Raw genomic sequence first — 22,571 nt, 5'->3', positions numbered from 1 at the left:
GCCGTCAGGAGAAGGGATTTGCTGTGGGAAGTGGTAGGATGGCTGTGCCCAAGTGACCAAAGACGATTATGATATTAATTCTGATTTGTATCACGGACTTAGCTATTGGTGCTCCACTCCACTTGTGGATATAAACTCAAGGCAGGGATCAGGCCTCCTGAGAGCCAAGCACTGTGGGCCTTTGATGGTTATCTGCAGAACTTCACTGAAGGAACAACGAGAGCCTGCTGCCTGCTCTGAACCAGGCTGATGGGTGGAGAGCGGCGTTACCTCCGATCCCCATGGCCATGCGCCCCGGTGGTTGGGGCATGGGCATCTCCTCTGGCCAGAAAGTGCAGGTTCTAGAGGCTCTCTGACGGACACAGATGACAGTACAAATTCATGACCAAGTTACGTCAATAGCAAAATTATAATATATTAATAGCAATATCATAATAGAATAAAGCCTTGGGAGGGCAACCAATCTTCCAGAATCTGCAGGTTGGCATTCATTGTTCGTGAGCTCAGCTGAAGGCAGTGCCTTCAGAATTTGGTTAAATCACAGAGAGAAGGACCAGGATTAGTTGCAGGGAATCATTTTCCAAGCGGAACCATCTTAAAATGCTGAAACTAGCCCCTGAGGTTGCATGGAGCCTCCCTTCCTGAGTGAGATCTTTGGAAAAAAGGCCACGTGTAGCAGTGGCTTTCACAAAAACTTCAGTCTCCTGGCGGTTTGGCCACTGACATACATTTTTTGGCTTACCACCATATGAGCCCTTTCCAGAGATGGCTTCTGGTATGCTTCTGGAGGGTTCTTCCGAGAGGTATGGCGCTCAAGAGAGCCATGTGTGGCAATAACCAGTTCCCAGCTGCTCCAGAGGACACGGTGAGCCAGGTCTCTGTCTGGCAAAGGGCTAGGTGCAGGGGCCATCTGGTGGGACATAGATGGTCAAGGTCCTGTTGACAGTCTCTGGGTTCATGCTGTGTCACCCCTGCCGCTGTCCCCAGCACACTCTAGGAGAAGGCCCGGTGTGGATGGGGGGCGGGGAGGGGAGAGCCTAGGAGAGCTCGCTGGAGAGCCATGTACTAGCACTGCCTTGCACAAAGCTGGTCTGCAATAAATATAATACTTGTTGATGAAAGGCCTCCTTTGTGGACAGCCAACTCTGAACCTTTACCACACAGCAGGGGGGCCGCTCAACCCAGGCCCCCAGAGGGGCAGTGAGGAGAGGCTGAGAACATGTTGAACATAGGAGTGTCTGGAGCCAGGGAAGCGGACCACCCTGGCCTCTATTTCATGGGTTTACCATCCAGCTTGGCAGACCCTGACACCCGCCCCCACCCCTCCCCCAGCTTCATTGCTTGCTCTGCTGACATCTTGGACTGCCTGTCTTTACTCTTTGGCACACAGGGTGAGGTCCAGACAGGGTAGCCCACGTGCGGCCACCTCATCTGCTCCCAAGGAAACTCAGGGCGGGTCTTCCCGTCACTCTGAGTTCAGTGGTCTCATCCTCACATAGAGGGTGTGGGAGGTTGGGCTACTGACCACTTCATGGCCCTCCTTGGGTCTTCACCATGGTGTGGCTTTCTCAGCACAGAAGGATCTAGAGTTAACAGGAACAGCATCTGGATGACCCACCTCATGGTGTCTTGGTCTCTGCTCTGGTGCCTGAGTGTGGGGTAACTGAGAGGGGACCGGCTGGCCATACTTCCCAACATGGCAGCTTCCAAAATGGCCTTTTGGGGCAGGAAGCAAAGATCTGAGGGGAAGGAGGCCAGTCCCTCCTGAGTTCTGTGCTGATGCTGAACCAAGACACAAAGAAGGCTACAGCCAGGCTCTCCCTCCCCTAGCCTGCCTCTGGCCATTAATCATAACCCAGCCCTCTCCCTCCTTCCTCTGGGAAGATAACGCTTTGCTCTCTCCACGTAGGAAACCAGCCCCACCCACAAGGCTGGGGTGGGGGAGCAGGGGCTGCCTCAGTGGGCATCCTTGCTGGGGGATCCAGCACTGAGGAAAGCTTGGGCACACACAGGTGCCTTGAAAGGAGCCAGGAAAGACCTGGTCCTCCAGCTCAGTGCCCATCCAGTTCAGGTACACAGCGGACCTAAGGAATCCTGGGGTGGGGGCGTGGAGGCAGGGAGGGCAAATGGTGACTGGGGTTTTCTCTTATTTAGAAAACAAAACGGAAATGATGTGTTAACATTAGTAAATACAGGCAGGTGTGGAGGGCAGGGTCCACTTTCTGGAACAGGGCAGTGGCTGGGCCGAGGGTCAGGGGTCAGATGAGGCCCGCAGCCTTCTCCTGCACGTTGTACTCCTTGTTCTTCTTCACCCGCCAGCTGACGAACAAGAGCAGCAGTGCACCCAGCGCCTTGTAGCCCACCTGCAGGCCCAGGTACCTGTGGGGCAGGAGGAGACGAGACCAGTGAGGGGGTGTGGAGGCTCTGTGGCCATGCCGTGGGCCAGGGCCATCAGGAAGAGTAGCATCACTTTCACAGTGGCCCAGGGAATATGTTGTCACCACTTAGGTAAGGATCCATTACCACCCTGGTGGGGACCACTTCCCAGGAGGCATGAGACTCCTAATTCAGTGGTCCTCATTCCTACACCGGTGACTCCCCCAGGGCCAGAGGCAACACTGCAGCCCCAGCCAGCGTGGAGGGTCCAGTCCTCCCAGCAGAGCCAGAAGGAGAGGGGTACCTGCTCGCTGCCCTCTTGGGGCACCCCTCTCCTGGCTGTCTATGCCACCCCCATACCGTTCAGCCCCCCTCAAGCCCACTCTCCCCATGGTTTCTGGTTTATGTGATGATGGCAGCAGGTGAGGTGGCTGGAGGGGGTGCAGAACTAATGAAGCTGCAGCTGGGCTTGGACCCGCTGAGGCAGGGAAGGCCCACCTGCCCTTGACCTCTACTGTGAGCCACGATGGGGCCACCTGTCTCTGAGCAGTGGGAGCTGGCCTGGCATCGTCCCACAGCCACGGCCTCACCTCAGACTCCAGCCAGCCCCTTTCCGTTTGACAAATGTCTTTCTGCGACTGCTTCTCCTGAGGGACTGTGGACTAGGCGCTAGCTCCCAGCAGCACGCACGTGTGCGCACACACACACTCCAGGACGTTCGTGGCTCTCTTCACCAGTGACCCCTGCTCCCTGTCTGTGGCAGCACCCCTCTGGGCCTCTCCCTTGGGAGCCTGGCAACCCCCACAAAGGGCACCACAGCAGATGGCTGCCCTCTGCTCTGGCCCAGTGCCTGACACCGCCCACCCCGGGCCACGGGGGCGTGCTGGGCCCTCACCTGTCTCGGAGAGCGTCATTGTCATAGTAGGCACAGGCCCCACGCCTCCCCGAGCACTGCAAGCTCCACCTGATGCAGGAGTAGTCGATGGTGAGGCCGTAGAGGGCTGGAGATGGCAGCCAGGCTGGCGTCCGCGGGAAGAGAGTTCAGAGAGCCCAGATTACACAGGGCTGCAGGCAGAGGTGCCCGACGAGGTGGGCAGCAAGCCCCCCCCCCCCCCCGCAGCTGCCCCTGCATGGTTCCTATGAATGAGAACGGCTCTGCCCCACCCCTGGGAACCACAGTGACTTCGGAAAGCCAAATCGCTGTCTGTGACGGCTGAATTCCTCTTTCACTAGAGGCTTAGAAGAGAAACGAGACCTGAGCCATCCTGTCAGGGCAGTGAGTCACAGAGGTCACCTAGCTGCCAGCTCAGACCGACAATATAGTTCTCACACTGGATTGGCCTCCACCGTGGGGCATCGACTCCTCACGTCCTCACAGGGCCTGGAGGTGGGTGGGTGCCCTCGCTCTAAGGAGGAGGAAGGTAGGCACAGCGAGCTCATGCTTGCATAGCCAAGAGGGTCAGGGCTGGCCTTTGAGCCCTAGTTTCCTCGAAGCCCATGCTCCTCCACTACACCAGGCTGCCCAGCTGGCTTAGACAACCCCCCCAGAAGACCCCCGACACCCTGACTGCTCAGAGCCTCTACCCCAGCCCCCTGAACTTCCCCACAGCTGAGTGGTGAGCCCCGATCCAGCAGAGGCTATGCCTTCCTTCTGTTAAGTATTCAGGATGACCCCCATATTCTTAGCTACAGTTCTGGGCGGTCACTGGACTGGGGAGGGATTTATCCAGGATCCACACCCTGAACCACTGTGCTCAGAACAGCCTCGCCGACTCTGTCGAGGGCACTGTGAGAAGCTGCTTGAGGAGGAAAGCAAGAGATCTGCCTGTGGCTCCACCCATAAGTGGGAACCTTTGAGAACCAGCCTCTCTACTCACACCCTGCTCACTTCCAAGTCTCTGGCTAAGCAGGGGATGGAAACTGGCCACAGGGATTGTCCACCAAGGATGCTACCCTAAATAGAAACACAGTCCAGAAACATTTTCAGCCAAGTCCCAGTGGGTAATTTTAAACTTGCTGGGTTTTATCCATGTGAAGTCCTTCTTTCTACCCCAGAGTGCGATTGCGTTCTTGGGTGATGATGAAAGGAATGCCTCCAGCCCAGATTTTCTAACCGTGATCCCGTATCGAGTTGTCTGAGCTCAAGTGACAAAACACGACGGCAGGTGCCATGAGCAGTGGGACAGCGGTTGTTTTCCAGGTGGCTGGGAGAAGCTCTTCAGAGCCCTTCCTGGCCGCTGGCTGCGCTGGGCACAACGCGGGGCTTCGTGCCCTGCATCCTCCACGCTGGTAATATAGGCCTGAGCAGCAGGCTCTGAAGGGGCAGTGCTGGGACAAGGGCAGCAAATGGCCCGATACCAAGAGATCCCGTGGAAAAGCTGGTTCAGTCCTCATCATCTGCACTCCTCACCCAACCTTTGGGGGAGAGGGCCCTGCACAGGTTCTAGCTCAGCAGGCCCCAGGAGGGACATCACCAACACAGCCCAGAAGGATGATGGAAGCTGCTGGAGGGCCAACTGCAGCCTGGCTCCCGGATAATAAGGCACAGCGGGCTCTGCAGGGATTTCAGCACTGGAGGTCAGCAAGGACACTCCGAGAGCGGCTAAAGTCCCTCCACTGCAGTTGCCCTACTCCCCGCTGCCCTGGGCACCCACTGCGTCCTTAATCAATACTCAGCTGAACGTAGTCCCTTTACTTGGCTTGCCCGGCACTGCAAGGGCCTGCATATTACTGCCTGGATGGGTCAAGAAGGCACAGTCCAGCATGAGCCTCTGGGAGAGGGCGGGCGAGGGGCACGCAGGCCCCCCCCCAGCCCAGGTCCGCAGGGAGGGCCGGGTGTTCCCCGCTCCCCGCGGGCACCTGGCCCTCCTGGGGGGCACTGCTGACCATTTGCGCAGGCTCCATTTCTCCGTGGGCTCTGGGCTTCTTGAGCGTAGGCCGGGTTTGCCGGCAGAGGGCCCCGCACTGAGAACATTTGCAGAATAGAGGCAAGAGGAGTGAGTTTTGTCAAGTGGGAGGGAAGCCAGGGCTGGGCTCAGCTGCTGTTCTGGCTGGGACAGGAATGCAGGGTTTTGTTCCCACAGCCAGTTCTTGGAGAGAGATGAAAAAATACCCGCCTTCAATTCTTCATTAGGTATCCTCAGCTGTGTCCACTTTTCATTTTTCTTACGTAGTTTTGTTTGGAATTAATGCCTTAGATGGAATCTTTCCTAACCTCAAGTAACGGGGGAAACCGCCCATATAGGGTCTCGGCCTTTGCCGATGTGTTGGTGATGCGCGCCCTCTCCTTACCGCAGAGATGAGACAGGGCTTCCCTCAGCCCCTCCCTGCACCTCACAGCCCTCGGATGCCCTGGCGCCGCTCCTCAGGAAGGAAGGGGGCATCTCAGACACTTACCCAGCAGGCGCATCAGCAAGAACTGCACCCCGATGGCAAATGACTTTTCTTCCTGGTTCACCACACTGAAAAGGAAGATAGGAAGTCAGCAGCCAGAGGACTCGGGGCTGTGCCTTGACTCAGTCAGGGGCAGCCGGCCTCAGAGCAAGCCAGAACCTACCCTCAAGGGGCCTGACAGCTAGCTGGCTGACTCGACTGACCTCAGCCGCGTGCTCCCGTTGTTTGTATCGGCGGTTCTCAAAGCACGATCGCTGGGCCAGCGGCGTGAGCCCCCACCCCTGGGAACTCATTAGAAATGCAGATTCCCAGGCCCTATCTTAAACCTAAGACTCAGGTCCCTGGGGGTGGGGCCCAGCCATCTGTGCTTTAGGAAGCCCTCCAGGAGATTCTGTTGTGCACTCAAATTTGAGAACCTCTGGTCTCTGATTTTCAGGGCTGCCCCTGCCCCCTTCAAGAGGCAGAGGGCAGAAGAGGCTGGGAATGGAGAGAAGGATGGGGAAGGGTGTGTTCACAGCAGCAGGTCTGAACAACTCCCACAGAGTGTGAAGAGCAATAAAGACAGCCCGGATGAAAGTGTAATTAAGGCCCCTGGGCCGTAGGCTTCTGTGTGCAACTAGAAGAATCCTTTACCTAGGGCCAGCTTCGTGGGCGTGGGGCCTGTGCTGTCTCCCAGGGCCCTGCCCTCAGAAAGGCCCCAGGTTTGATTTAATGCTCTGCTGTGGCTGGTCTTGAAATTCTTAATAATTTTGGAACCAGGAGCCTCCCATTTTCATTTTGCACTGGGTCCTACAAATTATATAGCCAGTCTTGCCCCCACCCTTCTTCCCTCAAGAGAGGACAAGCATTTGGCTGAGGAAGGAGATTCGGAGAGAGATGGGGAAGCTATCTGGCGGTGGTATTGCCAGGCCCTGCCATCCCAGCTGGGCAAGGGGCAGAGAGGGAGGACACCCCATCCACAAGGTGGGGAGCCAGGCGGTGGCCTGCAGAAGCACCAGGCTTCTCGTGCTCTGAACACCCACACTCCTGGGTGGGGGTGCCTGTGGGGGAAGGGCATTTGGGGCAGAGGGGACATCAAGGAAGGGAACTCAGAAGTAATGTTCAGGTCTCTGCACACATTTTGTTCTGGCCTCACAGTCCTGCTAGCAAAGTGGAAAGGGGCCCTCTTCCAGTTCCTCTGAAAGGTGGACCAGTGAAAGCGATACTCATGGGCTTGAGGCACCCACTTAGGATGCCCACCCCATGGAAAGTGCCTCAAATCTCAATCTAATGGATGCTTCCTTTATGCCCACAGGTCCCTCCAGTGGCCCAAATTCATAATAGTCCTGGTCATTGTCCCTAGGCAGACGCCCCTAGATTCTGGACTGAATAGGGCTTGGGCACCCCAGTTTGGCTTCTGATGGACAGCTTGAGCCCCTCCTGGTGTCTGCCCTCGGCTGTGAACTAACTCTGGAGTTTGGACCACTCTCTTCTTCCACATTTCTGGTGAACCTTTCCTCCCAGCCTGTATTTCCATGCCTGGTTGGGGGCCAGGTTACAAATAACACTTGGGTCGCCTACAAGGTCACCTTTAAGGTTCACCTTCTTCACACTGAATTGCATCCATTCTCTCATCTTTGCCAGTGGGATTTATCTTTAAATGATTTGGGGATCCTGGAACCTCTTCAGTTTCACTCCAGCCCATGATCAGACTTAGAAGGGAGAAGTTTTCTAGGAAAGCCCATCCTGTGGTTGAAATGATGCTCCTCCTCCACAGCTTCCCTAGCTCTGGGGCTTGATGGAATCCTCTGGGAGGTGGACTGACAGGGACTGCCCCCTACTTGCTGCTCAGCAACTTCCCTGTGAAATGTCCTTATCCTGTTCCCTCTCCTCATCATGGCCACCCACAGGTATTTCTCAGGGCTAGAGGGTCCACCATGGCCCATCTGGCCCTGGTGCAAGAGGTAACCCCACTCAAGGGCCTTGGATGACAGCACCAGTGTTTGGAATGCATAGGGTGGGGAGTGGTAGAAAGAGGGTGCTGATGGTGTTGGGAGGGGCAATATGCTGTGGCCCTGAGCATCCCCACATGTTCCTGGGGAATATGCTAAGAACACAAGGTTCTGACTGCTCTTTTCCCGGGCTACTTCTCAGGGCTGTGGTTGCAATGAGCAACCTGGAGGCATGGGATAAAACCTTACCCTAGACCAAGAGCAGGATTGGTCTACATAGGTGGTGGCTCTCCCAAGCTCAGTGTTCCTCACTGTGAGAGAAGCTCACTGCATGTGACGCATACACCTGGGTATTCCAGGTCACTCCATGGGATGTGGGGCACAAGGATAAATGATGCAAGGTTCCTGCTCTTTGCATGCACCTGTGAGTAACAGGCCTTTGTCTTTGAACCAGGAGTCTCCTGTCTGCTGCCAGCATTCTTGAAACAGTAACAAAATAGGAGCTTGGGGAGTGCCTGGGGGGCTCAGTCATTAACCATCTGCCTTTGGCTCAGGTCATGATCCCAGGGTCCTGGGATCGAGCCCCGCATCGGGCTCCCTGCTCGGCGGGAGGCCTGCTTCTCCCTCTCCCACTGCCCCTGCCTGTGTTCCCTCTCTCACTGTGTCTCTCTCTGTCAAATAAATAAAATCTTTAAAAAAAATAGGAGCTTGGTAGTTTGCAAGCTAACTTTCAATAGGCTAAAATACCAGGCCCTGACAGGTGGCTGCTTCTGTTCTTCATCTCCTAGCCTTTGGGGAAAATAGGTCATTGGCAACTAGCTAGCTGTTAATAATTCTTAGAATTTGGTTAATAGTGATAATTAACCAATATATAGAGTACCTTACATCTACAAAGCAATTTATCAGGTAATCCTGACACCAGTCCCTTGTGGTCAATATCATGAACCTCTTCATAAATGAGGAAACTGAGACTCAGTGAGGTTGGCAACATCCCAGGACATCCAGCCAGTGTACGGCCGAGCTGGGCCTTTGACCCTAGCACTGGGAATCCAGATCCTGTGTTTTTCCCTCTCTGCTCTCAAGAGGGGTGAGGACAGGAAAGAGGCGGGCAGGGGTGGGTTAGGTGAACTTGGTTGAAATGTTGTTTTCTCTTTGGCAGAGGGTGAGGTGAAGGAAGGGTCAATTCCCTCTCAAAACCTCAGAGGCATTCCACTGCCACTGTAAGGGGACACCTCTGCTCTCCCCTCCCACCTTGGCCAGCCTCTCTCTTCTGACCTGAGAACTTGGTCCTGGCTCCTAGCACACTTTTCTTATTTTCATCCTTTCTCAAAGCCCTCATTCTGAACTTTCCACATTTTTCCCCCCTTGATTTTGTACATCTAACGGAATTCTCTTCCTTCCTCTTAGTTCTTTCAGGATTTAAACATATGTGAATCTTCAGGCATTTCCACAGTGTGGAGCCAGGCAGCCTGGCTTCCCGGAGGCTCAGCCATTCGTGGCTCTGCCCTCCCGGGGGTGGGGTCTCTCAGTGGCAGGAAAGGAGGAGAGGCAGAAGTAGGGAGCGTGGGGGACTGAGAAGCGCACTCACCGCAGAACCATCATGTAGAGCGGGTTGTGAGAGATGCAGGCTATGAGGGCCACGAAGGAGATGAGGAAGATGGCCGGCAGCAGGAAGTGGGCGCAGGGAATGGGGCACGATCCCGACTTGGCTGAAGTGGACGCCCCGGTCACACAGCTGCAGTTCAGATACGTCTTGGAAAGGAGAGGGAGGGGGAGGGGGAGATCTGCTGTCATCACCCGCACCACCACACACTTCAAACGCCGGTACCAGCTCCAGCCAGAGTCCCTCGGGCGATGCTGTGTGTGGAGGCTGGAGAGCAGGCCCGGGGGGGGGTTTTGAGGTGCCCCACGGATACCACCTCTGACCACTGTTTAGGCCATCAAAACCGTCTTCACCAAAACCGGTCATCGAGCAGGGGCTGGGCCCCTCCCGAAGTTCCACCCACAGCAGGACATGCGGGACCCTGTTGCCAGGCAAGGCCTGCCCAGCTTGGGACCGGGGGCCAGGAGGGCTCTCTTTGGGGCCAGGCCGCCCTGTGCGTCACCGCAGTGGTTCTGTGGGTGCTGTGTTTGCTGTTTGTGTGCTTCTTGCAGGGAAGGTAAGGACGGGATAGACAGGAGGAGATAGCAGTGGGAACCCAGTGGAACCCACTGAGCTCTTCATCTGTCAGGCCTTTGCCAGAGCTTCCTGCCTGAGAGGAACTCCTGTCTGTGAAGGACTCTAGGGAAGGAGGCCCCTGGCTCCAGTCTGCAAGTTCATATGGCGCAGTACTCTGGTACAACTGGCCTTGGGGGCCACTGCCCGTGTCAGGGGGTCTTCACCTTACTTCTCACAGCATCTGATGGCCTAGCCTGGGACCATTTAAGTGCCATAGCAGTTACAACTGCTAATGGAACTAACGAGCTAGTATGCTTCCTCCTGGCCGACAGCAGGAACTATGCACCCTCTTTATTTTGGCTGCCAGGAAGCTCAGAAGTTAGGTTCTATATAATATGGCTGTTATTTCCGTCAGTCTGCATTTTTTTAACATAGGTTTTTTTCCCCCCTTATAATTTACTGTCTTTTCTTGATGTTATGCTAGTGGATTTGTGCTGTTGTTGGAAACCTGTCAAGATGATTTCTGGAAGTAGATGAGTCAGAAGTAAGTAAATAAAGATAAGAAAACCACAGAAGCCACCACAGACCCCTCCGACTAGAAGGCCATGGAGAGACCACCTTGTTTGCGCTCTTTGTTCTCTCTCTGCCCACGGAAGTGGCTGTGGGAGCAGCCTTGCCCTGTGCTCTCGGAGGAGGATGCCTAGCGGGGGCTAGTCTTGTCCATGCCCTCCACACGGACTTAAGGTAATGAGGCACATTCTTCTCCTTAGGGCATCCTTAGCAGAACTGCACGAACTTCCCACTGCTCTTAGTAGAAGGTACATCCGACTCCTGGGCCCGGCCCGCCCAGTCTTGGCCTGGGTGTGACATGCCTCTTAGCGCCAACCCTGGCCTTCCCTGCTCTCTCCTGTGCCTGGCTCTGTCATGCCCTTGGGCCTTGCACTTGCTGTTCCTTTACCTGGAAGGCTTCACTTCCAGGCCTTCCTAAGGTTTTCTTCTTCTGGTTGTTCAGTTCTAATGTCACCTCCACAGGGAGGCCCCCAGGAACTAGAGAGTCTAGTCTGGTTGTTCAGTTCTAGTGTCACCTCCACAGGGAGGCCCCCAGGAACTAGAGAGTCTAGTCATCAAGTCTCTCCGTGGCATGGGATACATTCTAAAACTACCTTGTACATTTATTTGATAGAATGCAAACTCGACGAGAGCAGGACCTTGTCTGATGGGTTCACCACTGAGTCCTCAACACCCGTGGCTGTGCTGGCTGTTCACTAAGTATTTGCCGAATAGCTGAACAGATGTCTTGACTTGGTTTGCTGCTGCTTGACCCTAGAAGTCGGGAGCCATAGCCCTCTGAGGGCTGGTAGAAACTCACCTCGTGGGCCCAGTGAACGAGGGCTGCACAAGTGGAAGGTCGGTGGCCAGCAGATACATGACCTTGAACAGATGTGCGCCAGACTGAGGCAGGGTCCTGGTCCCACAGCTGCCCCTAAATAGCTGCATGACTTTAGGCCAGTTGTATAGCTACACATCAGGGCTGAGGGATTCAACCAAATGCCCTAGATCACACTTCCAGCTCTAACCTTCCGGGTTCAGATCACAGAAGACCCTCTGCTCTCGATTTCTCTGGGCCTGTCCTTGTGGCTTCCCACACAGGCAGGATGCAGGACCCAGAGATGCCCCTTAGGATCCATCAGGATGAGACTCTAAGGCCTCAGCTGAAAGACTGCTTTGGCTTGTTTCTGCTCTGAGCATTGTTGGGGCTCAGGAATGTGAATTTTTTTTGAACATCAGCCAAACTTTAATTAACTTTGGGCTGTAGGCATCTGGTCATGACCTTAGGGAAGGGGAGGTGGAGAGAGGGCGGGTGTGGCCCAGAGCCACGAGGCTGGGAGCGAGTGGCGTTCTGCCCATCCTGGAGCCGAGGAGCAGTGTGCGAGGGCACGGGCTGAGCGCAGACACCCCCACGGGCCTTCTCCGGCCCTTACCAGCTGCTTGGAGGCCACAGAGCTGATGTTGACGTCGCTGCAGCCAGCATGGCAGGGCGAGAGGTACTCCACTCCATTGTCTCCGCACACCGGGTGGAAGATGGAGTCTGGGCACAGGCAGTGCCTGCGGCAGGCAGGAAGCTGCGGATGTATAGAACTTGATGTCCTGCCAGCAAAACAGGAAATGGGGAATCAAACAAAGCAAGACCAAAGAAAAACCTCCCCACGCCAGCCCAGCGTGAGTTCCCCGCCTGGTTCGTGTGCCTGTGTGTCTCCGTTTGTCTTGGGCCAGCGCCACCCTGGGATCTGAATTACGCCTGTTGGAGCCAATGGTGAATGCCCTGCTTGGTCAGTGCTCATGGCACCCACCAAGTGCTGGCCAGAAAGACCTGGTCAGCAAACCCCACACTGCAGAAAGGCATTAAGACAACCAACCAGGGGTGCCTGGGTGGCTCAGTCGTTAAGTGTCTGCCTTCGGCTCGGGTCATGATCCCGGGGTCCTGGGATCGAGCCCCGCATCGGGCTCCCTGCTCGGCAGGAAGCCTGCTTCTCCCTCTCCCACTCCCCCTGCTTGTGTTCTTGCTCTTGCGATCTCTCTGTCAAATAAATAAATAAAATCTTAAAAAAAAAAAAAAAAGACAATCAACCAACCAACCACCCAACCAGGACTCCGATGAAAGAGATGGCAGATACTACACCAAAGTCACAGGCAATATTTCCTTTCTCTCTTCCTCCACCCGGACTTGGGCTGACAGAAGCCTGGGGCCCCTGGTCACTGCATCCCCCCTGCACCATAATCCAGGGGGTTTCACCAGCTGATCTCACCATTCCTACCATCCTCCTCATCTGATAGTCACGGTTGTTCTCTGTGGGGAGAGGGGGTTGGGATAGGCTGACAAATCGCAGACCAGGGCTCTGCTAAAATAATTACACTGCTGATGGTTAACATTAATGGGGTATCTCTTATGTGCCAGGCACAGTGCCCAAGACTTTTCATGTTGCCATCATGACAACTCTACAGTTAAATCACGTTCCTCTCGTGACAAGAAAACTGAAGATTAGAAAAGTAACTTTCGCCGACAAAGCACTGTGCCAGAACTCACCCCAGTCTGATGACAAAGCCCTGTGCTAAAAACTCCCCGGGGGGGGGGGGGCCTGGGTGGCCCAGTCAGTTAGGCGTTTGACTTGTGATTTCAGCTCAGGTCATAATCTCAGGGTCTTGGGATCTGGCCCTGTGTTGGGCTCTGTGCTCAGCAGGGAGTCTGCTGGAGATTCTCTCTCCCTCTCCCTCTCCTTCTCTTTTATTTATTTGAGAGAGAGAGAGAGAGAGAGAGAGAGAGAGAGAGAGAGCATAAGCGGGGGGAGGGGCAGAGGGAGAAGCAGACTCCCTGCTGAGCAGGGATCCCAATGTGGGGCTCGATCCCAGGACCCTGGGATCATGACCTGAGCCAAAGGCAGACGCTTAACCGACTGAGCCACCCAGGCTCCCCTAAATAAATAAATCTTTTTTAAAAAAGCTCCTAGTGAGAACCACCCGAAGGCTCAAAGTCTTCTCGGCTTCTCCAATCCATAGTCAGCCTGCAGAACAATACAAACTGGGTGGGGGTTCCTGCCCTGAGCAACTCTCCCTTCCCTTGTGCCCCTTCTCTCCTTCACCCACCAAAGACAAAAGATGGTATTTCAAAGAAAAAGAGAAAACACTCAAGACTGAAAGGTACAGTTTCTCCAAACGTTGCAACCTCATTAGGCAAAACCTAAAAGAAGAGGTGGTTGGAAGGGGCACCCAGGAAAAAATAAATGCTCCTTGCTCAGCACCTTCCCCTCATGGGCCTCTAAAGCTCTTCCTGAACATGAAGCCAGACTTAAAACCTGGGACCAGATTGCTTTATGCAAACTGACAGGTATACTTTACCTGCCCTCTTCCTCACCTGCTCTAATTTTTTGAGTCTGCCATCACTTTCATTATCCTTTCCCAGATCTTTTCAAGTCTCCTTCTCTCATCTTTCTTCAGCAGCTCAAGGAGACTTTGTAATTGTAGCCGGCATAGAGCTGATGCTAAACATAGCTTATTTCCTGGTTCTTGAGGCTCACAGCCCTACAGATTTATCCTTAAACCAAACTCATTAGTTTTTGGTGCTTCTTAAAAAACAGAACCCTGACCCTGATTGCTGTTGGCCCACTAGGACCCTCAGATTTCTTCTCATAATTGAGCATATGATTCAAGACCTCATTTTCTAAGTTGCCACGTAAGAGATTAGATCAAAAAGTGAAAAGGAGAGAAGAGAGTTGAGGAAGCAGATAGGAAAGCGTATGGCAGCCCGATCCAGGCTCTGGCCTCAGCAAAGGGGATCTTCTCACCTCTCATTCCCATTACCTGGGGGGATAGACCTCCGCTACAGTGGGGGTGGAGCATCCCATGAAGAAGAGAGGGGCGCAAAGGACCATGGAGATGGTGATGATGGTGGCAGCCACGCGGGGAATGGTTTGCAGAGAGAAAACAAAACGCTTCATGAGGATTCCTCCAAACAGCATCCCCAATGCTGCGGCAGGAAGGTTCACAGCACCTACAGATAAAGAGAAGCTGTCTGGGTGCACAGGACTGGAAGTGGGGGCAGGGCACAGACACTGAGCTGAACCATGGACAAAGGGGCATGGCTACTTGAAGGAACATTTGATACATTCAATTGCAGTGGTAATAACTGACATTAATTGAACGCTTACTATTTGCCAGGAGCATCTACAGAGTTATCCTGACTTAGCAGATTGCCCTGCTTGTGCAAAGAATAAAGAAACAAGTGGAGTCCTTGCAGCCAGAGGGATGTGGGTTGAAGGTGCATTTATTAAGCACCTTTCATTACCTGGCCCCTCATTGCATTCTCACTGTGACCACATGGGTCCCACGGTGGTGTCGCTGACTGATGTGCTAGCTGGTGACTGAAGGCTAAAGGGATGAGGTCACAGCCAATGCCCTGACCACCTTGCCACATCCATATGGCCAGGCTCACCTGTGGATTGGGCTCTGTAGTTCACTTTGGTACTTGGTGGGACCACATCAGTGCCTCTCAACTTCAGCTGCACAAAATACCAACGCTGGGCCCCACTCAGAGATTCTGCTTTCATTGACTGAGCAGGGAGCCTGGGTGACTGTATTTTTTAAAAGTTGTCCAGGGAATCCTAAAGTGCAGCCAGGGTAGAGAATCACTGGGCCACATATTCCTTACCCAAGTGAATGTATCTGAGTCCTTGGTGAAGAAAGGAAAAAAACCACGAGGCATTTTGCCTAACCCCAAATTCTACCTTCTCTCTTTCCTCTGTTTGCCCTGATGATGTCAGGGCCTTGGGAGGCTGTCAGGTTTCCAGCCCCTCTGACGGGGAGGAAGGCAGACCCTAGCCTCCACCCACTCCTGCCTGGAATGATAGGGGCCCCAAAGATCTGCCAAGAACAGTCTAGATTGCTAACCAGGAAAAATGTCCTTAAAATTCTTTCCTCTGGGCCAGTCCTCCTCTGGCTCTTGTCTGTGTCCGGTCTGGCCTCGCCCATCCCTGGATGGGTGGAGGAGGGCCAGCCACTCCTACAGGCAGGGCCCAGGCAGGGCCCCCCAGCTCCTGCAGCACCCCCACCCTCCAGACTCACCAATGAGGAAGTTGGCATAGGCTGCGGAGGCACCATACTGCTTCTCCAGGAACTTGTTGAGGAATGTGGAGAGGCCAGCAATGACAGAGGAGAAGGTGCACTGGGCCAGGACCACCAGCATGAAGAGTGGGTTCATCAGCAGCCTCAGGAAGATGCGGGGAAAGCCTGCAAACAGATGGCTGTCAGGGGCCGGGCCCTCATGGCAGTCACCACACGGGTAGCTTGGGACTAGTCACTGCCCTTTCTCCTCCTCCAGGCAGCCTTCTTCTCTTCCTCAGGGCAGATCTGAGGCACCAAGATGTTCAGTGGCCAGGGGCACACAGCCGCTCGACTCCCACTCAACATGCCAACGGGCTAAGTAAAGTGAGGACGTGCCTGGGAGATATCAGGCGAAGCCTGGATAGAAATAGAGCTAACACTGGGAACATCCTCCTCACACGAGAGCCACCTCCATGTAAAAGGAGAGGAGAGAACACGGGGGCCAGACCATGGAGGTGGGGCTGACTCTGCTTAGCTCTGAGTCTCCTGGAACCTGCACAGAAGCAGTCACCAGGACCCCTGGCAGAACCCCTCCTGAGAGATGGGACCACCTGCTCTTACTGCCCCTTACCACACATCACACCACATGGGCTGGGATACCCCCTGACCCTCACTGCAAGCCAGGCCCGCCCCCCAGGACTTTGCTGGGTCAGTTAGTTACGTTTAATGAAATCCACCAGGGAGCTTCTTGGCTTGACCTCGTCCATCTTCCTTGCCTCATCCACTATGGCTGGAGACCTCTGCAGGCAGCAAAGGGGGTGAACGTTAAAGGCATAGGCTCCCTGTAGTGACCCTTCCCTGGGCCCTTGCCCCTCCTGGTCTCGGTGGCTCAGGGGCGGGCAGCACTAAGCTGCCCCAGGTGTGGGTGGGAGGGCGCCCAGAGAATGTTCTCTTGAAGCAAATGCTACTTGCATGTCAGCGAGCCCAGTGCTGTGGCTGCCGGCCAGAACACATCCACGACAATGCCTCCCGACACTCCCCTGGGCATGTTATTCATATCTAACTTTCCCTTGACTGATGCCAAAAGGTGTCCGATCAGATCTCACCCCTTGTCTGTCTGTCATGGCTACACTTCCTCCCCGTCCTCAGATTCCAGGGGCCGCAGGCTTCTGGGATACCTGGTCTAGAATTACCTGTTTCTAGCTCTTTCTTTCTGTCTCCTCTATAGAGTTCCTGCTTCCTTCTGGGCCCAAAGCTGAGTCCTGCTCAAGGCTCCATCCTGGCCCCTGGCCCACACTTTCTACCCATACCACCTCAGTGAGCTCGCCTACCCCTTGTGAACTCGTCAGCTGCAGCTTTGAACCCCTGCACAAGGTGTGCAAGGCTCCCCCCGAGCCCTGATGCCATTGGGGCTCCCCTGGAGAACACACTACCAGGCACGGGAGCTCCCACGCACTGAATGCTTACTCCACACCAGGCACCATGCCCAGCCTTCCACACGCATCGGCACTCCTCACAGCCTCCTCTGAGACTTGTGCTCTATCTCCAGTATTTTAAAGGAAACTTAGAAACAAGGAAACTTGCCCAAGATCACTCAGCATCTGGACTCAGACTCAGGTTTGCCTGACCCCCAAACCACCGTACGGCACTGACAACCTCTGAAATTCTTCCCCAAGACAAGCGGAGGCTCTCCCACTCCCGCCCCTCTTCCCACAGCTCGGCCTAGATCTCACACACCTCACTGCCAAACGCTGAGCTCTGGCTCTGGCTCACTTCGGCCCCCTTCTCCTCCAATCTGTCCGCCGCTCAGTCCTTGGCAGCCCCTCCAAGAACATCACTCCCTGCCCTCGCCTCAGCTGCCCAGCAGCCCCCGCCCTGGCGCTCAGCCTCATCCCCCATCTCTACACAGGCCTCTTCAGATGGCCAGCCTCCCCTCCTTCCTGACTCCCCGACCTCAGCCCAGCTGCCATGGTGCCCCCTGCGTGGTCACCCAGTCACTGCAGCACCCCAGAACTTCATGGATTCGGAACAAGTTTTAGACCCTAGGCCTAACATCAAAGCCCCTCCTAGACTTCTCGTCTCTGTCTTCCATTCTCATCCTTTTCTGACTTCTTCCCCAGCAGACACACAGAAGGTCCATCTGCCCATAGTCGGCTCGCTCTTCAGCTCGCCCTCACGCTCTTCAGCTCTAGGGGGTCTCCTTCCGACTCAGTCCTGCAGGTTCACACGTGATGGGCCAACTGTGCCAGGTCATATATTCAGCTTTTCCTGGCTCTTCACTGTGAACTTGGTGTTTCCCAAACTGTGTTCCCTGGAACCCTCCTGATACCTGAGATGCTGACATGGTAAGGGGACACTGGTGGGAGACCATCTTTTGGAAATTCACCAGCACTCTCACCTCTCAAAGCCTCTGAGAAGTCCTGCGTCATATAACTTGTTTAGATTTCACCCAGAATTTGCTTCTCAGTTCAGTTTATTTTTTTCCCACACCTCCCTTTCTTGAACTCTGATAGGCAGGGAGTCATGGGCTCTCAGAACCTTACCTCCGCTTCCCTGAGCATTGTTCGAGGAAAGAAAAAAAAGGGGAAAGAGGTGAGAACCAAGGACGCTGAGGAGACGAGCAGGCCCAGCCACCAGGCTCCAATCCACCGGGGGTCTCCAGGGCTCAGGTTAACGGCAGCTGGGAAAGAAAGCAAAGGGAACAGTGTTTTCTGGATGAATGTGGGTTCTCATTTTGCTGTAAAGAGGGCCTTTGATTAGGGGGACTTTCTTCCCATGATGCAGAAGAGGTAAGCCATGGGCTAGAATCTGAGTCAAGACAACATTCCCTGTCCAGGCCATCTGGTCTCCAGAGCATGGTGACCACTGAGCATAAAGCAGAGCATCAGAGAATCCCCAGGCTGAAGCAATCAGAACCTTGGCCTCACTTTATTTTATTCCCAGCCCTTGGTAGAAATAACAATGAAGGAGGCTGCATCCACCCACCTCCAACCAATCAGAAAACTGAGGATCAGAGACATTAGCTTTGCACTGGTCCAAGGTCAAGGCTGGTAAGTATTATTTCATTGGTCAGTTTTAAACCCATGTCTCCCTGGTGTCCAAGCCTGCACTCTTAACCACTGACTGCTACTGCCTCCCAACTTTATTGATCCCTAAGAAAGGAGGCCCCATAATCCTTAGGAGCCTGAGGGAACAACCATCATCAGAGTGGGCTGCTGAGCCTCCAAAAGAGATACTTCTGGCAATGTCTCCCACCCGCATCTGAGAGTCTGCCATTGTGTCTCTCTTTGTAAAGAAACTATGTGGGCATGGAAGGAGGAAGAAGGTAGCAGAATGGCCCTCACCCAAGCAATGCCAGGCATCGCTGGGCACTGGCCCTGTTACAGGGAGCTCAGCTGCAAGTCTCTTTGGGCAACCAAGAGGCAGGAACCAATTCAGGAAGTGCCAGTAAAAGGGCAAAGATGGCTTGACCCTGAGGCAGAAAGCTCCCCCGGGCTTTTCCCTGTCATGTGAAGTAAAGGCAGGTGACACCTCAAGAAGACATCATGGTCTGATGGTCCCCAAGAACAGGAGTCTGTGGACTCTGGCAGCATGGTGGCTTTAATGCCTGTCCACATTCTTTGTGTGATGTGCAGGCTCTGATCTGTGTGCCAGGAACTGGTGGGAGTACTATTCCCAAGAGTCTGGCTCAGATCTGCCTTCTAGCCACAACTTCTGGCTAGTGGGAGCTTTCTGTACCACCACCACACTCCACACATGTTCCACCTCTTGGCTTTGTCCAAGTATTTTTCTCCACCTGGAAGGCAGAAATCCCACCCACCGATGGGGCTCAATGCAGATGTCAGCTGCCTGGGAAGCCCTCCCTGACCACCTCAGGCAGGAGCACTGTCTCCTGCCTTGGAGCTTCCAAAGCACTTTGCCTGCCCCTCTGTGACAGTGCTGGCTCTCCCTGCCCTCTGGGAGGCTGGGTGGCATAAGACAAGCTTACAAAGGCCATGAGCTCTTGCAGGATTCACTGGGGGCTGGTTCCATGAGGGGTTACCTCAGTGTTTGTGCCCTGGTGTATAGACCATATGTCCTCTTCATTCTAAGATACACAGTAATTTAGTCCATACCATTTTGTGAAGAATAAGAGCTCATACCTGTAAACCTCTTAATATATATCAGACATGTTCTAATCCCTACAACGACTCTATTTTACTATCATTAGCCCCATTTTATAGACGAGGAAACCGAGGCACAGAAAGATCTAGACACTTGCTCAAGATCACTCAGCCAGTGAGAGGTGGAACCAGGATTAGACACAGCTTGTTTACTGCCAGTGCCCACATTGTTAAGCATGATGTGAATCATAATCCATGTGTATATTTTATGTAGTGCTTTTTTGATGCTCAAAAGAGCTCTTATTAAATCTTTTCTTAAAATAATTAAATACCACCTTAGAGTCCAAGGACCATAAAACTGTTTTTAATAGCACCACCAAGATGGGCAGCTGTGGTGGCAACAGCTGAGGCCCTGCCCCAGGTCTCAAGGTTTCCTGCTACGAACTTCCTGAGGACAGAAAGAGTCCTGTGCCAGAAGATTCACGTGGTCTGCTCCTGGCTGTCTGAGGCTCTGCAGGTGTGAATGAGTGAGGGAAGGAGAGGGCCCAAGCATCTGGAGTTAAAGCTTCATTTTCTGCCCTGCCTGGCTGGGGCCGGGGAGGCTGCTTCGTGGAACCAGTGGTAGGACAAGTATCCTTGCACACACTCCCTGCACACACTCACCTGTGTCCACTCTGCCATAGTCCACGAAGATCTGCAGCATGACGGAGCCCAGCAGGTACCCGAAGGCCGGTCCGAATACAGAGATGGCAAATAAGATGGCTGGAAAGGGGAGCAGGCAAAGGAGGCTGAGGGAGCTTGAGAGAGTGTGGCAGCCCCAGGTTCTTTCCCTAGCTGAGGGATTCCTGAGATGTCACGCCATCTGTCCCCTGGCCCTAACAAGTCCACACTGAGGGCATTTCCCATAGACAAGACCAGAATCACTCAAGATCCTGAGATGTGCAGAACCAAAGCTGTTTCTCCTCCAGCCAGAGAGATCCACTTGCCAGGAGGAAAAGCCTCCCCAGCACTTAAAGATTCCTGCCGGGTGTGCTGGTGGGCGAGGCTCCCTGCGAGTATGATGCTGGGGGCCCTGGCAGGAGCTGTGGGGCTACTGAGCCAGTGCGGGTGCTCTGTCTGGTTTGGGGCGTGGGCCTCGAGAATGCTCAGTGTGGCTTGTTCTAAGGGAAGGATGGGGGCAGTCAGGTGGTCATTGGTTATCTGCTTTGTTTGTCCTTCCTTGAGGCTGTCCTGTCCCTAAGTGGACGGTCAGGAAGACACGGGTACCCCGGCCTGTGCCTGGAGGACTGGACAGCAATCGTTCCAGGAGCTGGTAAGGAGCTCCCCTGTGCCCAGCGTGGGGCTAAGGGGTGATCTACATTACTTATATAATCCCACAGCTGCCCAGGGCACGGATACTATTAGCCCCGTTCTGCAAGCGAGGGAACCTGGGACCCTGGGGCCCAGCCACCTGCCCAGGATAACACAGCTTGTAGGTAACAGAGCTGGCCTTCCAGCCAGATCTGTCTGCTCCCCAAACCTCGGCACTCGTTTGCTGTGTTTAGTGGGGCAAAGAAGGTCCGACCTCGATTCAGCCCCTCAGGGCCTCAGCAAAGGCCACTTCAGGACTGGGCCCCCTCCCTGCTGCCCTCCTCAAGCCTGTGACTCACAGATGTACAGGGGTGAGTTGTTGGGCTCAGAGAAGTCGTCCACATAGGAGATTCCAAACGGCTGAATGGGCACCGTCCCAACGCCTGCCAGCAGCTGGGCGACCACCATGAGAGCCCACATACTGCTGGTCTCCTTCTGGGAGTCCTGGGTGCTGCTGTGGCACTTGCTGGGGGGCAGGTCCTGCCAGTGCTTCTGACAGAGCTCAGCTTGGAAGAAGCTGTTGTTCCCTGCAATGAGAGGGCATGCCAGTCACCAGCCGGTCTCCTGGCTCCACCGGCTGCCCTCCAAACCTGCCCTTCCTCTCAGGCCTTTGGGAAGTGACTATAGACACAGAGGTCAGAGTGTGGCCTCCCTGCTCTGGGAGCAGACCTTCTTGGGTGGGAGACAAATCTTCCGCCCATGGCTATTCATTCTTTGTCCTCTACGAGTACAGGCAGGGGCCTGAGCATGGAGGCTGATACTGTCATTCCCGGAGGAAAGGGTCACCCAGTTGAAAAAGGGGGATCCAGGATCAAAACCCAGGCTTGCTGGCCTGAAGTGCCCCGTGCTCAGCCTCAAGCTTGAGGTCCTCAGGGTGTGGTTCTCTTTAGCAGGACAAAGGCCATTCTGTCTCACAGAAGACAGTGTCAGCCCCACCTGGGATGCATCTCTCCTGTGTCTTGACCCTTGGAGCCTGATTCCTGGATAAGCCTGGCAGTGTGTCACACAAAGGCATTTAATGTCCTTACTGAATGTGGGCAGCAACCAAGAATCCTACAACTTGGGGAGCTGGAAAGGACTTGAGACTGTCTAATTTAGTCCCTCCTATTACAAATGGGCACCACAGGAGCCAGGCTGCACCTTCAGACCCTTCTGTGAGGGTCCCAGAGACTCCCAGCATGCCATGAGCACCATGCAGCCTGTGGCTGTGGGGACCAGGCCAGGCTGGACTGCCATTCCATGCGGCTGTTTTTAACTTGGCCCACACTAACCAATCAGCACTGTCTGCTCTCCAAGGCCTTGAGAGATCTTGAGGGCTCCCTTCCATAAGATCCCTTCTTTTCAACAAATATTGTGAAAATGTCTATGCTACCTAGAGCAATCTACACATTTAATGTAATCCCTATCAAAATACCATCAACTTTTTTCAAAGAAATGGAACAAATGATCCTAAAATTTGTATGGAACAAAAAGAGACCCTGAATAGCCAGAGGAATGTTGAAAAAGAAAAGCAAAGCTGGTGGCATCACAAGTCCGGACTTCCAGCTCTATTACAAAGCTGTCATCATCAAGACAGCATGGTACTGGCACAAAAACAGACAAATAGATCAATGGAACAGAATAGAGAGCCCAGAAATGGACCCTCAACGCTATGGTCAACTCATC

General features: G+C 54.2%; 1 protein-coding gene across 1 annotated transcript in view; it reads right to left on the bottom strand.

Moving 5' to 3' along the window:
* Positions 1-399: 399 nt before the first annotated feature.
* Positions 400-22,571, bottom strand: part of SLCO2A1 (solute carrier organic anion transporter family member 2A1) — an 82,436-nt gene continuing 60,264 nt past the window's right edge. Inside the window, exons 4-14 of the mRNA XM_021678702.1 lie at positions 21,206-21,433; positions 20,220-20,318; positions 17,997-18,133; positions 16,175-16,253; positions 15,475-15,639; positions 14,215-14,404; positions 11,841-12,006; positions 9,289-9,452; positions 5,773-5,837; positions 3,272-3,395; positions 400-2,379 (exon numbers count right to left, since the gene is read on the bottom strand). Of these exons, the coding sequence (XP_021534377.1) occupies positions 2,259-2,379; positions 3,272-3,395; positions 5,773-5,837; positions 9,289-9,452; positions 11,841-12,006; positions 14,215-14,404; positions 15,475-15,639; positions 16,175-16,253; positions 17,997-18,133; positions 20,220-20,318; positions 21,206-21,433 (1,538 nt within the window). The 3' untranslated portion in view covers positions 400-2,258. The remainder of the gene's footprint in view (positions 2,380-3,271; positions 3,396-5,772; positions 5,838-9,288; positions 9,453-11,840; positions 12,007-14,214; positions 14,405-15,474; positions 15,640-16,174; positions 16,254-17,996; positions 18,134-20,219; positions 20,319-21,205; positions 21,434-22,571) is intronic.

The sequence above is a fragment of the Neomonachus schauinslandi genome, chromosome 1, assembly GCF_002201575.2.
Source record: "Neomonachus schauinslandi chromosome 1, ASM220157v2, whole genome shotgun sequence".
Classification (NCBI taxonomy): Eukaryota; Metazoa; Chordata; class Mammalia; order Carnivora; family Phocidae; genus Neomonachus; species Neomonachus schauinslandi.
The sequence above is the reverse complement of the archived record's forward strand: the minus strand, read 5'-3'. Positions and strand labels throughout refer to the sequence as shown.